The sequence below is a fragment of the Lepidochelys olivacea genome, assembly GCF_965140295.1.
Source record: "Lepidochelys olivacea isolate rLepOli2 genome assembly, chromosome: 9".
NCBI lineage: Eukaryota > Metazoa > Chordata > Testudines > Cheloniidae > Lepidochelys > Lepidochelys olivacea.
In genome coordinates this window covers 44117-60393 of record NC_140419.1, presented here as the reverse complement: position 1 = coordinate 60393, position 16277 = coordinate 44117, and the positions used below count along the sequence as shown (strand labels likewise).

Sequence of the window (16277 nt, the reverse complement as noted above, 5' to 3'; positions counted from 1 at the left end):
CCTAGGGGTGACAGTGGACGAGAAGCTGGATATGAGTCAGCAGTGTGCCCTTGTTGCCAAGAAGGCCAATGGCATTTTGGGATGTATAAGTAGGGGCATAGCGAGCAGATCGAGGGACGTGATCGTTCCCCTCTATTCGACATTGGTGAGGCCTCATCTGGAGTACTGTGTCCAGTTTTGGGCCCCACACTTCAAGAAGGATGTGGATAAATTGGAGAGAGTCCAGCGAAGGGCAACAAAAATGATTAGGGGACTGGAACACATGAGTTATGAGGAGAGGCTGAGGGAGCTGGGATTGTTTAGCCTGCAGAAGAGAAGAATGAGGGGGGATTTGATAGATGCTTTCAACTACCTGAAAGGGGGTTCCAAAGAGGATGGCTCTAGACTGTTCTCAATGGTAGCAGATGACAGAACGAGGAGTAATGGTCTCAAGTTGCAGTGGGGGAGGTTTAGATTGGATATTAGGAAAAACTTTTTCACTAAGAGGGTGGTGAAACACTGGAATGCGTTACCTAGGGAGGTGGTAGAATCTCCTTCCTTAGAGGTTTTTAAGGTCAGGCTTGACAAAGCCCTGGCTGGGATGATTTAACTGGGAATTGGTCCTGCTTCGAGCAGGGGGTTGGACTAGATGACCTTCTGGGGTCCCTTCCAACCCTGATATTCTATGATTCTATGAATTAATTTGTACCTTGGGGAAGTTTTAACCTAAGCTGGTAAAAGTAAGCTTAGGAAGTTTTCATGCAGGTCCCCACATCTGTACCCTAGAGTTCAGAGTGGGGGAGGAACCTTGACATGCCCAAATAAATGAGTTAATCTCTAAAGTGCCACAAGTACTCCTTGTTGTTTTTGCTGTTACAGACTAACACAGCTACCACCCTGAAACCTGTCACCGTGCTTGGTGGTGTCTGTAGATGTAGGTGAAGAGAGAGAGCCAGCATGGCAAATGTCTCTCCTGTCCTTTCTTCCATCTTGGCTTTGCTTACCCCCCTTCAGAGTCAGGTGAGCATGACTGAGTCTCTCCAAACAAGGTTGAGCAATTCCCCTGGTGTGGCCACATGCGGGTGAGTCATCGCATTGTAGCTCCCTTGCTGGACAATGGCTGTTGATGGGTTGATTGACACCCTGCCTGGGTGTTGGTTACTTTCCTTGCTGTTGCCTCTGGGGAGCTAATATCTGGCTGATTCCCCAACTTACAGCATGTTTTAGTGACAACCATACTACACAATTCTCATAACTTCATATGCATTAATGATATACATATATGGACAGATAAATTACTTTCAGCAGATCGTAACCTTTCTCCTGATACCTTACAAGACATGCTTTATACGTAAGATCACAATTATATGAAAATGAGGAATACAGGGGTTACAGCATGCTCCCCCAAGGTATAGAATGTTACACCTGGTATTACTGTATCCCATTCATTATCCTCATTCCACCAATGACTATTATATCAATATCCTCATTTAATATGAGGCACTCTAGTTCACCCATCTTATTATTTAGACTTCTAGCATTGGTATATGAGCACTTTAAAAACTTGTCACTTTTTAGCTGTCTCCCATTAGATGATGTAATTGAATGAGACTTTTTTCATTTGACTTTTTCTCATCAGATCCTACCTGTATTTTATTATCTTCCATACTCTCCTTCTTACCAGGACACAGAGAATGTCCATTAGTAGATCCTCCCCAAAGGGATGTCTCTGTCCGACCCATGTGCTCCTCTGCACTGTTGGCTTTCCCCTAGCCCTTAGTTTAAAAAATGCTCTATGACCTTTTTACTTTAAGTGCCAGCAGTCTGGTTCCATTTTGGTTTGGGTGGAGCCCATTCTTCCTGTATAGGCTCCCCCTTTCCCAAAAGCTTCCCCAGTTCCTAATAAATCTAAACCCCTCCTCCCTACACCATCATCTCATCCATGCATTGAGACCCTGCTGTTCTGCCTGTCTAACTGGCCCTGCGCTTGGAACTGGAAGCATTTCAGAGAATGCTACCGTGGAGGTCCTGGACTTCAAGCTCTTACCTAAAAAGAAAAGGAGGACTTGTGGCATCTTAGAGACTAACAGATTTATTTGAGCATAAGCTTTTGTGAGCTACAGCTCACTTCATCGGATGCAAAAGTCCTCCTTTTCTTTTTGAGGATACAAACTAACACGGCTGCTACTCTGAAGCTCTTACCTAGCAGCCTAAATTTGGCCTCTAGGACTTAGAAGAAGCTAGAGCTAAAAGCTACAGAAATACTATAAAAGCTAACATAGAATTTACTTAAAACTAACTGTCAAGGCTGAATCCCCACTCTGTCACTCCGAGTGCAGAAGTGGGGGCCCATAAGGATTTTAAAAATTAATACTTGCCACTCCAGGCTTGTATTACACTCCCAAGGTTACAGCTTTTCTCTGACCTTGGCTTGGTAAACGCTGCCACCACCCAAATGCAAAAAACCCAACCTTTGAACGCAGGAAGGCGCTCTTGGGAATTCTTCCCTGTGGGGTACCCTCAAGCCCTTTCCGGGCGCGCGCGCACCCCCCAGGGAAGAGCTGAGAAAGAAAACAAAGGAAATTAGCTGTAGCTACCAGCTAATCAAACAACATGCACAAACCTCTTAGGACACCAAAAATCCAATCCTGTTCTTAAAGGTAAATTTTATTAAAAACAAAAAGGAAAAAAAATTACATTTGGAACTTAGGCTTTTGCTAGATTTTTAAAAGAGCAATTCCAAAATCAAGCACCCAAAATAGCTTCTTGGGTGCTCAGCTTAAAGGTTACAAGCAAACAAAAGCATCTAGGGTTAGCACAGAGGAGATCCGCAAGCCAAAATAAACCTGATTGTGTCTGTCTAAACATTCCCTATCCAAATAATTTCTTCTAGGTATGGACGATGAATTTTCATACCTGGTTGAAGCCTTACACAGCATCGCTGCTCCATCCTTGCAGCCCAGAGAACAACAACAGACAAAGGAAAAGTTTCTCTCCCCATTTTAAAAAGTTCTACCTTCCCATTGGCTCTTTTGGTCAGGTGCCAACTCCTTTTCTTTTACCTGTGTTCACACTTTACAGGTAAAGCAAGCAGAGAACGGACCAAGAGGGATTTTACAGCTAACTGGCTGGCTGGGTGTCCATCAAAGGGAGCTACTCCCCTGTCCCTTCATGTATCACACTAACAATGATGAACTAACAATGCACAATCATTGTCCCCCCTTAATCTACTCAATTTTCACCAGCATTATTTTCGCATGTAATGTAGATGAAACATTAGACTTTAACTCAGTCAGAGTAAAGTCTTTGCATTCTAAAATCTCAATGTGGGGTGGGGTGTCACTTTTTATATAAGGGCCTTTCTGCTATTAGGGTAATGACTTCTGTCAGGGTTCCCTCCTCACTGTGAACTCTAGGGTACAGACGTGGGGACCCGCATGAAAGACCCCCTACGCTTATTTCTACCAGCTTAGGTTTAAAAACTCCCCAGGCGCACATTCTCCCTTGTACCTTGGGTTTAAGTAACGCTGCCACCACCAAGTGATTTAGCAAAGAACCAGGGAAAAGGACCACTTGGAGTTCCTCTTCCCTCAGCAATCCCCCCAAGCCCTTACACACCTTTTCCTGGGGAGGCTTGAGAATAATATCCTAACCAACTGGTTAAAAAAATCATCAAAGACCCAAACCCCTGGCTCTTGGAACAATGGAAAAACCAGTCAGGTTCTTAAAAGAAAGATTTTATTTAAAAAAGAAAAAGAAAAGTAAAAATCATCCCTGTAAAATCAGGATGGAAAATACTTTACAAGGTATTCAGATTCAAAACACAGAGGATCCCCCTCTGGGCAAAACCTTAAAGTTACAGAAAACAGGAATAAACCTCCTTAACACAGGGAAAATTCACATAAAACAAAAGATAGACTAATCCGCCCTGCCTGGCTTACCTATACTGGTTGCAATATTGGAAACTTGGATTGGGATGGGTTGGAGAAGATGGATTTCAGTCTTGCCCCTCTCAGTCCCAAGAGAGAACCCCCACACGAAACAAAGAGCACAAACAAAACCTTCCCCCCTTGCCCCCAAGATCTGAAAGTATCTTCTTTCCCCATTGGTCCTGTTAGTCTGGTTGGCACCTGGCCATTTGAGTTTCTTAACCCCTTACGGGTAAGGAGGAATTCTAGGCTATCCTTAGCTCTGTGTTTATGACAACTTCCGATCACACCATCACTAAAATGTTGCAGGCTGAGATGTCTTTAATTTGTGGCTTATCCACATGTATGTGTACTGTTCGAGTACTTTTGTCTGTGGACTCAAGGTATTTTACATGTATACTAGGAGGCCCAAATGGGTCTTAGAGCTGTACTTCGCTCTTATATAGGCAAGGTGTAAGAGTATTAAAGTGTCACTGTACCTTAAGAAATATAAACTGTATTTGGAAACATACAAGATGTAAGTCATTTACCTTTTTGTACTTTTCATTGTCTGTTTCTTTATGAGAAAAGAACAGGAGTACTTGTGGCACCTTAGAGACTCAGCCCTGGTCTACACTAGGACTTTAGGTCGAATTTAGCAGCGTTAAATCAATGTAAACCTGCACCCGTCCACACAGTGAAGGCCTTTATTTCGACTTAAAGGGCTCTTAAAATCGATTTCTTTACTCCACCCCTGACAAGTGGATTAGCGCTTAAATCGGCCTTGCCGGGTCGAATTTGGGGTACTGTGGACACAATTTGACGGTATTGGCCTCCGGGAGCTATCCCAGAGTGCTCCAATGTGACCGCTCTGGACAGCACTCTCAACTCAGATGCACTGGCCAGGTAGACAGGAAAAGAACTGTGAACTTTTGAATCTCATTTCCTGTTTGGCAAGCTGCAGGTGACCATGCAGAGCTCATCAGCAGAGGTGACCATGATGGAGTCCCAGAATCACAAAAGAGCTCCAGCATGAACCGAACGGGAGGTACTGGATCTGATCGCTGTAGGGGGAGAGGAATCCGTGCTATCAGAACTCCGTTCCAGTTTTCGAAATGCCAAAACCTTTGTCAAAATCTCCCTGGGCATAAAGGACAGAGGCCATAACAGGGACCCGAAGCAGTGCCGTGTGAAACTTAAGGAGCTGAGGCAAGCCTACCAGAAAACCAGAGAGGCGAACGGCCACTCCGGGTCAGAGCCCCAAACATGCCGCTTCTATGATGAGCTGCATGCCATTTTAGGGGGTTCAGCCACCGCTACCCCAGCCGTGTAGTTTGACTCCTTCAATGGAGATGGAGGCAACACGGAAGCAGGTTTTGGGGACGAAGAAGATAGCTCACAGCAAGCAAGCGGAGAAACCGGTTTTCCCGACAGCCAGGAACTGTTTCTCACCCTGGACCTGGAGCCAGTAACCCCCGAACCCACCCCAGGCTGCCTCCTGGACCCGGCAGGCGGAGAAGGGACCTCCGGTGAGTGTACCTTTTAAAATACTATACATTGTTTAAAAGCAAGCATGTGAAAGGATTAATTTGCTCTGGCATTCGCGGCTCTCCTGGATGTACTCCCAAAGCCTTTGCAAAAGGTTTCTGGGGAGGGCAGCCTTTTTGCGTCCTTCATGGTAGGACACTTTACCACTCCAGGCCAGTAACACGTACTCGGGAATCATTGTACAACAATGCATTGCAGTGTATGTTTGCTGGCTTTCAAACAACATCCGTTCTTTATCTCTCTGTGTTATCCTCAGGAGAGTGAGATATCATTCATGGTCACCTGGTTGAAATAGGGTGCTTTTCTTCAGGGGACACTCAGAGGAGCCCGTTCCTGCTGGGCTGTTTGCCTGTGGCTGAACAGAAATGTTCCGCGCTGTTAGCCACGGGGAGAGGGGATGGTTGAGGGGGTAGCCACACGATGGGGGGGAGGCAAAATGCGACCTTGTAACGAAAGCACATGTGCTATGTATGTAATGTTAACAGCAAGGTTTACCCTGAAAGAGTGTAGCAACTGTTTTATAAAATGTCTTTTTAAATACCGCTGTCCCTTTTTTTTCTCCACCAGCTGCATGTGTTTCAATGATCACAGGATATTCTCCTTCCCAGAGGCTAGTGAAGATTAGAAAGAAAAAAAAAAAACACACTCCTGATGAAATGTTCTCTGAGCTCATGCTGTCCTCTCACACTGACAGAGCACAGACAAATGCATGGAGGCAAATAATGTCAGAGTGCAGGAAAGCACAAAATGACCGGGAGGAGAGGTGACGGGCTGAAGAGAGGGCTGAAGCTCAAATGTGGCGGCAGCATGATGAGAGGAGGCAGGATTCAATGCTGAGGCTGCTGGGGGATCAAACCAGTATGCTCCAGTGTATGGCTGTGCTGCAGCAAAGGCAGCTGGAGCACAGACTGCCACTACAGCCCCTGTGTAACCAACCGCCCTCCTCCCCAAGTTCCATAGCCTCCACACCCAGACGCCCAAGAACGCGGTGGGGGGGCCACTGGCCAACCAGCCACTCCACCACAGAGGATTGCCCCAGAAAAAGAAGGCTGGCATTCAATAAATTTTAAAGTTGTAAACTTTTAAAGTGCTGTGCTTAAAGTGCTGTGTGGCATTTTCCTTCCCTCCTCCTCCACCCCTACTGGGCTACCTTGGTAGTCATCCCCCTATTTATGTGACGAATGAATAAAGAATGCATGAATGTGAAGCAACAATGACTTTATTGCCTCTGCAAGCGGTGATCGAAGGGAGGAGGGGAGGGTGGTTAGGTTACAGGGAAGTAGAGTGAACCAAGGGGCGGGGGGTTTCATCAAGGAGAAACAAAGAGAACTTTCACACCGTAGCCTGGCCAGTCATGAAACTGGTTTTCAAAGCTTTTCTGATGCGTACCATGCCCTCCTGTGCTTTTCTAACCGCCCTGGTGTCTGGCTGCGCGTAACCAGCAGCCAGGCGATTTGCCTCAACCTCCCACTCCGCCATAAACGTCTCCCCCTTACTCTCACAGATATTGTGGAGCACACAGCAAGCAGTAATAACAGTGGGAATATTGGTTTCGCTGAGGTCTAAGCGAGTCAGTAAACTGTGCCAGCGCGCCTTTAAACGTCCAAATCCACATTCTACCACCATTCTGCACTTGCTCAGCCTGTAGTTGAACAGCTCCTGACTACTGTCCAGGCTGCCTGTGTACGGCTTCATGAGCCATGGCATTAAGGGGTAGGCTGGGTCCCCAAGGATAACTATAGGCATTTCAACATCCCCAACAATTATTTTCTGGTCTGGGAATAAAGTCCCTTCCTGCAGCTTTTGAAACAGACCAGAGTTCCTGAAGATGTGAGTGTCCTGTACCTTTCCCGGCCATCCCACGTTGATGTTGGTGAAACATCCCTTGTGATCCACCAGAGCTTGCGGCACTATTGAAAAATACCCCTTGCGGTTTATGTACTCGCAGGCTTGGTGCTCCGGTGCCAAGATAGGGATATGGGTTCCGTCTATGGCCCCACCACAGTTAGGGAATCCCATTGCAGTAAAGCCATCCACTATGACCTGCACATTTCCCAGGGTCACTACCCTTGATATCAGCAGATCTTTGATTGCGTGGGCTACTTGCATCACAGCAGCCCCACAGTAGATTTGCCCACTCCAAATTTCAGGTTTCAGAGTAACAGCCATGTTAGTCTGTATTCGCAAAAAGAAAAGGAGTACTTGTGGCACCTTAGAGACTAACCAATTTATTTGAGCATAAGCTTTCGTGAGCTACAGCTCACTTCATCGGATGCATACTGTGGAAACTCCAAATTGATTCCCAACTGACCGGTAGCTGTCTGGCGTTGCAAGCTTCCACAGGGCTATCGCCACTCACTTCTCAACTGTGAGGGCTGCTCTCATCTTGGTATTCATGCACTTCAGGGCAGGGGAAAGGAAGTCACAAAGTTCCATGAAAGTGCCCTTACGCATGCGAAAGTTTCGCAGCCACTGGGAATCGTCCCAGACGTGCAACACTATGCGGTCCCACCAGTCTGTGCTTGTTTCCCAAGCCCAGAATTGGCATTCCACAGCATGAACCTGCCCCATTAGCACCATGATGCATGCATTGCCAGGGCCCATGCTTTCAGAGAAATCTGTGTCCATGTCCTGATCACTCACGCGACCGCGCTGACGTCACCTACTCGCCCGGTATCACTCTGCCAGGTTCTGGTGCTGCTGGATAATGTGTGTGGTGTTCAATGTGCTCCTAATTGCCAAAGTGAGCTGAGCGTCCTCCATGCTTGCCTTGGTATGGCGTCCGCACAGAAAAAAGGTGCGGAACGATTGTCTGCCATTGCTCTGACGGAGGGAGGGGCGACTGATGACATGGCTCACAGGGTTGGCTTGCAGGGAATTAAAATCAACAAAGGGGGTGGCTTTACATCAATGAGTATTTCAGGCAGGACTTCACGGAGGGTTCCAATAAGAAATGGTGCACCTAAGTAATTGTTCTTATTGGAACAAGCAGGTTGGTCTGGCCTCTGATTGATACATGGCTAGATTTACCTCGCTGCACCTTCTCTGTGAGTGACTGCAGTGTGACCTAGAGGAATGAGTCCCCTAGACGGGGGGAGGGGGGAAGCAAATGAGTACAAAACAAATCTGGTCTATTTCTTGTTTTGACCCACTCCATCTATCTTTTACATCTTTGGCTGGCAGCAGACGGTGCAGAAGGACTGCAAGCCATCCACATCTCATGGCTGCTCGGCAGAGGACGGTGCAGTAGGACTGCTAGCCATCCTCATCTCTTGTCTGCCTGGCAGAAGATGGTACGGTAGGACTGCTAGCAATCCGTATCGCCTGTCTGCTCACCATAAGATGGTTCAATAGGACTGACTTCAGGACTAAAGAGCATGACCTGATCAAGTCTCTCCAACTTTAGTCCCTGCGCCCGTCTGCTCAGGCGCTCCTGGCTCATGTGGCCGGGAGCACCTCGGACATGATGATGACGGCTACCAGTCGTACTGTACTGTCTGCTGCCACAAGGCAATGGGTTGATGCTGCTGTGTAGCAATGCAGTACCACGTCTGCCAGCACCCAGGAGACATACGGTGACAGTGAGCTGAGTGGGCTCCATGCTTGCCGTGGTATGGCGTCTGCACAGGTAACTCAGGAAAAAAGGCGCGAAACGATTGTCTGCCCTTACTTTCACGGAGGGAGGGAGGGAACGGGGGCCTGATGATATGTACCCAGAACCACCCGTGACAATGTTTTAGCCCCATCAGGCATTGGGATCTCAACCCAGAATTCCAGTGGGCAGCAGAGACTGCGGGAACTGTAGGATAGCTACCCACAGTGCAACACTCCGGAAGTCGACTCTAGCCTCGGTACTGTGGAAGCACTCCGCCGAGTTAATGCACTTAATGCACTTAGAGCATTTTCTGTGGGGACACACACACACTCGAATATATAAAACCGATTTCTAAAAAAACCGAATTCTATAAATTCGACCTAATTTCGTAGTGTAGACATACCCTAACAAATTTATTAGAGCATAAGCTTTCGTGGGCTACAGCCCACTTCATCGGCTGTATAGAATGGAACATCTAGTAAGAAGATTTTATATATATATATATATATAAAATGTGACCCATATTGAATTTATTTCCCTAAGTTAAGTATCGTCACACCTTCTTGTCAACTGTCTAAATGGGCCATCTTGATTAGCACTACAGAGTTTTTTGTTTTTGTTTGGTTTTTTTTCTCCTGCTGATAATAGCTCATCTTAACTAATTAGCCTCTTACAGTTGTATGGAAACTTCCAATTTTTCTGTCTGTATCTATAGCTCTTCTTACTATATGTTCCATTCTATGCATCCGATGAAGTGAGCTGTAGCCCACAAAAGCTTATGCTCTAATAAATTTGTTCGTCTCTAAGGTGCCACAAGTACTCCTGTTCTTTTTGCGGATACAGCCTATCACGACTGTTACTCTGAAACCTGTTTCTTAATGAACATCAATAAACATTTAATCTAATCTAGCTATTCTGAAAGAAATAAATGCTGTCCATTCGTTCCTGTTGGGCTGTACTGATACTGTACATGCTATACTCATACTGTACATGCTCTCATAGTTTTAAGTGGGTTGTGTTAATTTTATTAGGAAGTAATCTATTTTCCCAGCTGAGTGTAGTAGGTAAGTCTGTAAAAATGCAGATACATTCTCTGAGCATGAAAATTGAGTAAAATGAGCTTGCAAATGGATACTGGGGCCTACAGTTACTTCATGTTTTTAAGGGAAAAGCTGTGATAGGGTGTATTCATCCTGTGGGCCCAGCTGTGAGAATGTGTCCGTAAAGGCTGTGCAAGGCCTTCACCCATTCAAGGCCAATATTAGCCATAAACCTGTACATCAGAGGGGAGACTTTATCCCTAATTAGTTTTCATTCATACTTCCATGTACCTTTGCTTTATAGTTTTTAGGAATGATTGACAATGTTTTTCTCTCTTCGATGGGCAAGATTTGTTCCTGTAATAAACTTTTTGTCCATTTCAGGGTCAAAGTTAATGATCCCATGGCAACTGATGTTTCTAATAGTCCAAGTCTGTGACTTCGCCCAGACATCATTCAGTTCTGGCAAGCGGAGTGAACTTAGGATGTCAGCCAAGACTTTCTGGGGGATTCTTGCTCTGCTCCGAATTTTCTGGTGCCTTCTTCCTCAGACAGGTTACCTTCATCCTGATGAATTCTTCCAATCACCTGAGGTCATGGCAGGTAAATTTTCCTGCATTTGTGCACGGTTATTTTTAGAAACCCACATTTAGAACTCTGCATTCTAGTGGTTTAAGCAGGAAACATTACATTATTCACATTATCAGACGTAAAAAGGCAGCATTGTTGAGCAGTTGCCTGTCCCTTTGACAGGCAGTGTGACTCTGAGCAGGTAACTGAACCTCTCTGCTTCAGTTTTTCCATCTGTAACATTAGAATAATATAGTACTTGCTACCTCAATAGGTCAATATACTCTGAGGCTAAAATCATCAATGTTTGTAAAGTATGTAATTGTACAGCTGGATTCTGATTGGATTATTGTGCTATTCTGATTATGTGAGAATGGTTACAAACACAACAGTCCACAGATGGCCCCCTGTACTGGTCTTCAATCTATAAACAGCAAATCTGCCTGTTGCTCCTAAAACACAGGATCTGGTCCAAGAGGTAAATACAGCTGAACTGCTTGATAATAGTGACCATAATGTAATTTAATTTAACATCCTTGTGGGGGGCAAAATACTAAAGAAGCCCACCACTGTATCATTTAACTTCAAAAAGGGGAACTGCATAAAAAAGAGGAAGCTAGTTAAACAGAAGTCAAAAGGAATAGTCACAAGAATGAAATTCCAGCAAGCTGCATGGAAACTCTTTAAAAACACCATAAGAGGGGCTCAAATTAAATGTATACTCCAAATTAAAAAAAAAAAGAGGTCCAGAAAAAAATGCTAGCATGGCCAAACAACAGAATAAAAGGGGCAGTTAAAGTCAAAAAGGCATCCCTTAAAAATTGAAAGTAAAATCCTACTGAGGAAAATAGAAAGGAGCACAAACTCTGGCAAGTCAAGTGTAAAAGTGTAATTACACAGGCCAAAAAAGAATTTGAAGGGCAATTAGCAAAAGACATAAACTAACAGCCAAAAAAAAAAAACCTAAATACATCACAAGCAGGAAGCCTGCCAAACAATCAGTGGGGCCACTGGATAATCCAGGTGCTAAAGGAGCACTTAAGGAAGATATGGCCATTGCAAAGATTTGCAAAATTTAGCTTCTCTGCATCAGTCTCTCAACTGCAGAGGGTGTGGGAGAGATTCCCACACCTGAGCCATTCTTTTTAGGTGAAAGATCTGAGGAACTCTCCCAGATTGAGGTGTTGATAGAGGAGGTTTTGGAACAAATGGATAAATTAAACATTAATAAGTAACCAGGACCAGATGGTATTCATTCAAGAGTTCTGAACGATCTCATATATGTAATTGCGGAATTACTAACTGTGGTATGTAAACCAACTGCTTAAATCAGCTTCTGTATCAGGTGACTGGAGGATAGCCAATGTGATGCCAATTTTTAAAAAAGGCCCCAAAGGCGATCCTGACCATTACAGACTGGTTAACCTAACTTCAGTATCAGGCAAATTGGTTGAAACTATAGTGAAGAACAGAATTATCAGATGCATAGAGGAACACAGTTTATTGGGAATGGGTCAATATGGCTTATGTAAGGGAAATCGTGCCTCACCAATCTATTAGAATTCTTTGAGGGGTTCAACAAACATATGGAAAAGGGTGATGCAATAGATATAGTGTATTTGGACGTTCAGAAAGCCTTTGAGAAGATCCTTCACCAAACACTGTTAAGCAAAGTAAGCAGTCATGGGGAAAAGAGGGAAAGTCATCTCATGGATCAGTAACTGATTAAAAGACAGGAAACAAAGCATAGGAATAAATGGTCAGTTTTCAGAATGGAGAGCGGTAAATAGCAGTGTCCTCCAGGGATCTGTACTGGGACTAGTGCTGTTCAACATATTCATAAATTATCTGGAAAAAGGAGTAAACAGTGAGGTGGCAAAGATTGCAGACGATACAGTATAGTTAAGTCTAAAGCAAACTGCAAAGAGTAACAATGGGGATCTCACAAAACTGGGTGTATGGGTAACAAAATGGCAGATGAAATTCAAGTTTGATAAATGCAGAGTAATGCACATTGGAAAGTATAATCCCAACTGTAAATACAAAATGATGTGGTCTAAATTAGCAGTTACCACTCAAGAAAGAGATCTTGGAGTCATTGTGGATAGTTCTCTGAAAACATCCGCTTAATGTGCCATGGAAGTCTAAAAAGCTAACAGAATGTTAGGATCCATTAGGAAAGGGATGGATAATAAGATAGAAAATATCATAATGCCACTATATAAATACATTTATGCCCACACCTTAAATACAGTGTGCTGTTCTGGTTCCTCCCACATCTCAAAAAAGATATCTTAGAAATGGATAAGGGGCAGAGAAGAGCAACAAAAATGATTAGGCGTATGGAAAAGCTTGCCAGAGAGATTAAAAAGATTGCGACTATTCAGCTGGGAAAAGAGAAGATTTGGGGGGGGGGGGGGTTGGTAGAGGTTCACAGAATTGTGAATGGTCTAGAGAAAGTGAATAAGGAAGTGTTATTTACCTCTTCACATAACACAATAACCTAATAAAATTAATAGGCAGGAGGTATAAAACAAACAAAAGGAAGTAATGCTTCACACAATGCACAGCTATTGGGCTTGATGCAGCAAATATTGACTGAAATTCTATATGCTTTGTTAAGCAAGTGGTCAGGTTAGGTGATCACAGTGGACCCTTCTGGCCTTAAAGTCTCTGAATTCTTCAGGCTCTCTGTATGCAAAACACCTATTGAAGATAATGGATATTCTGCATGCTGGGTGGCTGTAGCATTGGACCCTAATTCTATTATCTAGGAATTATAATTGATTAATAACAAACCTATGTCTAGTATATTTATATAAAATGGGCAGGTTGTTTGAAAATATTTTGAGAGCTGAACTTTCCATTTGAACATTTTTAGATTAATAATACTTAGCCTTCATAATATTTTTCATCTACAAAAAGCACTATACAAGTACTAACGAATCCTCACAACCCCCATGTAAGGTGGGTTCTGTATGTATTATAATTAAGGATATGATTTTTTCATGGAGGTCATGGATTCTGTGACTTTAACAGACCCCTGTGAGTTCTTGAGCTTCTTCCCTGGCTGCAGGAACAGCAGCCAGGGCTGGAACAGTGGCAGTCCTTACAGCTGGAGCAGCGGCAGGGGGCTGGAGCACTCTCCAGGGCCAGAGCAGTAGCCAGGATTGGAGCACCCCGGGCGCTCAGGGCTGAGTCAGTCCCCAGGGCTGGAGCAGCAGCTGGGGCTGGAGCATCTCCCATGGCCGGAGCAGGCCCTCGCCTGAAGCAGCCCCCATAACCGGAGCAGCTGCCAGGGCTGGAGCAGCTCAGATGGTAGAAGTTTTTATTTTGGGAACAGGAAGATCTGATTTCTCTTTCTGTTCTCACTGTGAAGTTCTAAATAGCCATGATGGACAACATAATAACTACTCTGAAGTCCTAGATGGTTATAGTTTTGTTACAGTATTATTGTCCGCTAAACCATGCTGCTTCTCACACTAAACTGTATTTTTAATACACATATACTGGTCAATTTACCAAAATGTGTCATCTGCTTTTCTTCTCCCTCCACAGGAGATATTTTAGACCTACAAGTCTATTATCCCTGGGAATTCCTTTCCAGTTCTCCTTGTAGAACCGTTGTGTTCCCATTAATTACATCTGGCTTTACCTACTGGATGATCAAGTCTTTGCAACAGCTGGGCATGTGGCCAAATGGCATCAACAGCTACACCCTTCTTGTGTCACCTCGTCTTCTCCTCACCACCTTTTCTTTCATACTAGACTATAGCGTGTATCGGCTAGCTCCTTTCTGGGGTGCAGATCAGTGGAATGCCCTGGTTCTGCTTGCTGGGTCCTATGTCACACTAGTATTTTACACAAGAACATTTACCAACACACTTGAAGGACTTCTGTTTGCCCTGCTGATGGTACTAGTATCTCCAAAAGCAGTTGGTTATGGAACAGCACCTAAGTCAGACATCAGCCAGGTGAAACCTACCAGTAGCAGTCTCATAGGGATTATAACAGTTGCTGGGTTTTTCAACAGGCCAACTTTTCTGGCATTTGCTTTAATGCCACTGCTTTACTGGGCAGTTTTAAATGCCACTTCTCAGCACAGCATTAAAACTATTGCAAACCACCTCTTGAAGCTTGTTTCAAGCACAGCTTTCACTGCCACCATCTTCACAGCAGCTGACACGTTATATTTTACCTCCATTGGATCAGAGATTAGCCTATACAGCATTAAAAAGAATGGCCTGTTAAGCACCATAGCTCAAATAAATCAGAAAGTAATAGTGACCCCTTTTAATTTTCTCCGCTATAACCTTAATCCCCATAATCTTGCACAGCATGGGATTCATCCACGATTTACTCATTTTGTAGTCAATGGGATAATGCTCTTTGGGATCCTACACATTCTGGCCATCAGTGTTGGTTTAGAAATGCTGAAAATAAACATCCGTCAATTATCATGGATCAGACTACATAATCATAGGCCACCTACAATGTTGGTGCTTGCCAAGGGCAATCCAACATTATTATCATTCTATTTTGTTCCTTTGGCATTCCTTTCCCTGTTCAGCCACCAAGAACCTCGATTCCTCATTCCTCTTATTTTACCACTAGTTCTATTGATCACACAGCAGAATAGAACCCTGAAGTGGAAACCCATCATTATTATTTTCAATGTTCTTGGTGCCCTTTTATTTGGGTGCTTACACCAGGGAGGGCTGATCCCATGCCTGTCTCATTTAGAACAGCTCATACATTCTCCAGAATCCCTGAACCATCCAACACACTATACTCTACTCTTTGCTCATACCTATATGCCTCCCAGGTTTCTGCTCAGTATCAATAAGAGAGACCCACTAGTAGAAATAATTGATATGGCTGGAACTGAAGAAAACACCCTCTGCCAAACGCTGGGACAATTAGCAAACAACATTGCTTGTGGGACTAGAGAGACTGATAAAGAAAGAACTTGTAATTTTTTTGTTATAACCCCCGGTACAGTCAGAACAACAATACAAAAATGTGGGGTTTTGTTCAAGAATGAGACATTAATATTTCCACACTTGACAATGGAAGATCCACCACAAATATCCTTTCTATTCAGTGAAAAATGGAGAAGTCAGTTAGGACTATACATCCTTCAGATAGACAGAAATGATCAGAGCTTTTAGTTATTTTAGTTATTAGTTTTAGTTATGTTTCACTTTTTAATTTTATTTAGTTCTGGTGAAAGTTGCTGGATCAACAGTTCTGGAGATTGACACTCTCTCACTTTATTCACAGACACAAGTACAGCACAAACAGTGGGAGTGCAAACTTCCCCATATTGTCCCCCCACTATTACCTTCACCGGTGTTCCTCAGCCCTGTTCTGGATGGATGCTATCTAAGTGTGAGCTCGTTCGATCTCCAGCATCGTTTTAACATTGTTTGCTACTGAGAGAGGAGAAAATCAGAGAAAAAAGGCTGAAGTTCTCTCCACAAAACTTTCCAGATAGTTTTGGATCAGTTCTTCTCATGTCAGGTGTATTGTTTTGTTTTTTTTTATTTTTTTTATTGTGTCTCTTTTGGATTATACTTTATTTATATGTATTAATGCTGCAGCTAAGCATTCAGGGTCTCCTCCTAGTAGTTACAG

General features: G+C 44.0%; 1 protein-coding gene across 4 annotated transcripts in view; it reads left to right on the top strand.

Moving 5' to 3' along the window:
• Nucleotides 1-16053, top strand: part of PIGZ (phosphatidylinositol glycan anchor biosynthesis class Z) — a gene marked incomplete at its 3' end in the record, with an annotated part of 30420 nt that extends 14367 nt beyond the window's left edge. For 2 of the 4 annotated variants that reach the window (XM_084640169.1, XM_084640171.1), the window contains exons 2-3: nt 10455-10673; nt 14199-15811. In XM_084640169.1, coding sequence (XP_084496295.1) covers nt 10466-10673; nt 14199-15811 — 1821 coding nt within the window. In that variant the 5' untranslated portion in view covers nt 10455-10465. Of the gene's footprint in view, nt 1-5152; nt 5417-10454; nt 10674-14198; nt 15812-15923 lie in introns of those variants that run through there. The other 2 variants (XM_084640170.1, XR_014713130.1) reach the window with 2 other exon arrangements.
• Nucleotides 16054-16277: the final 224 nt, after the last annotated feature.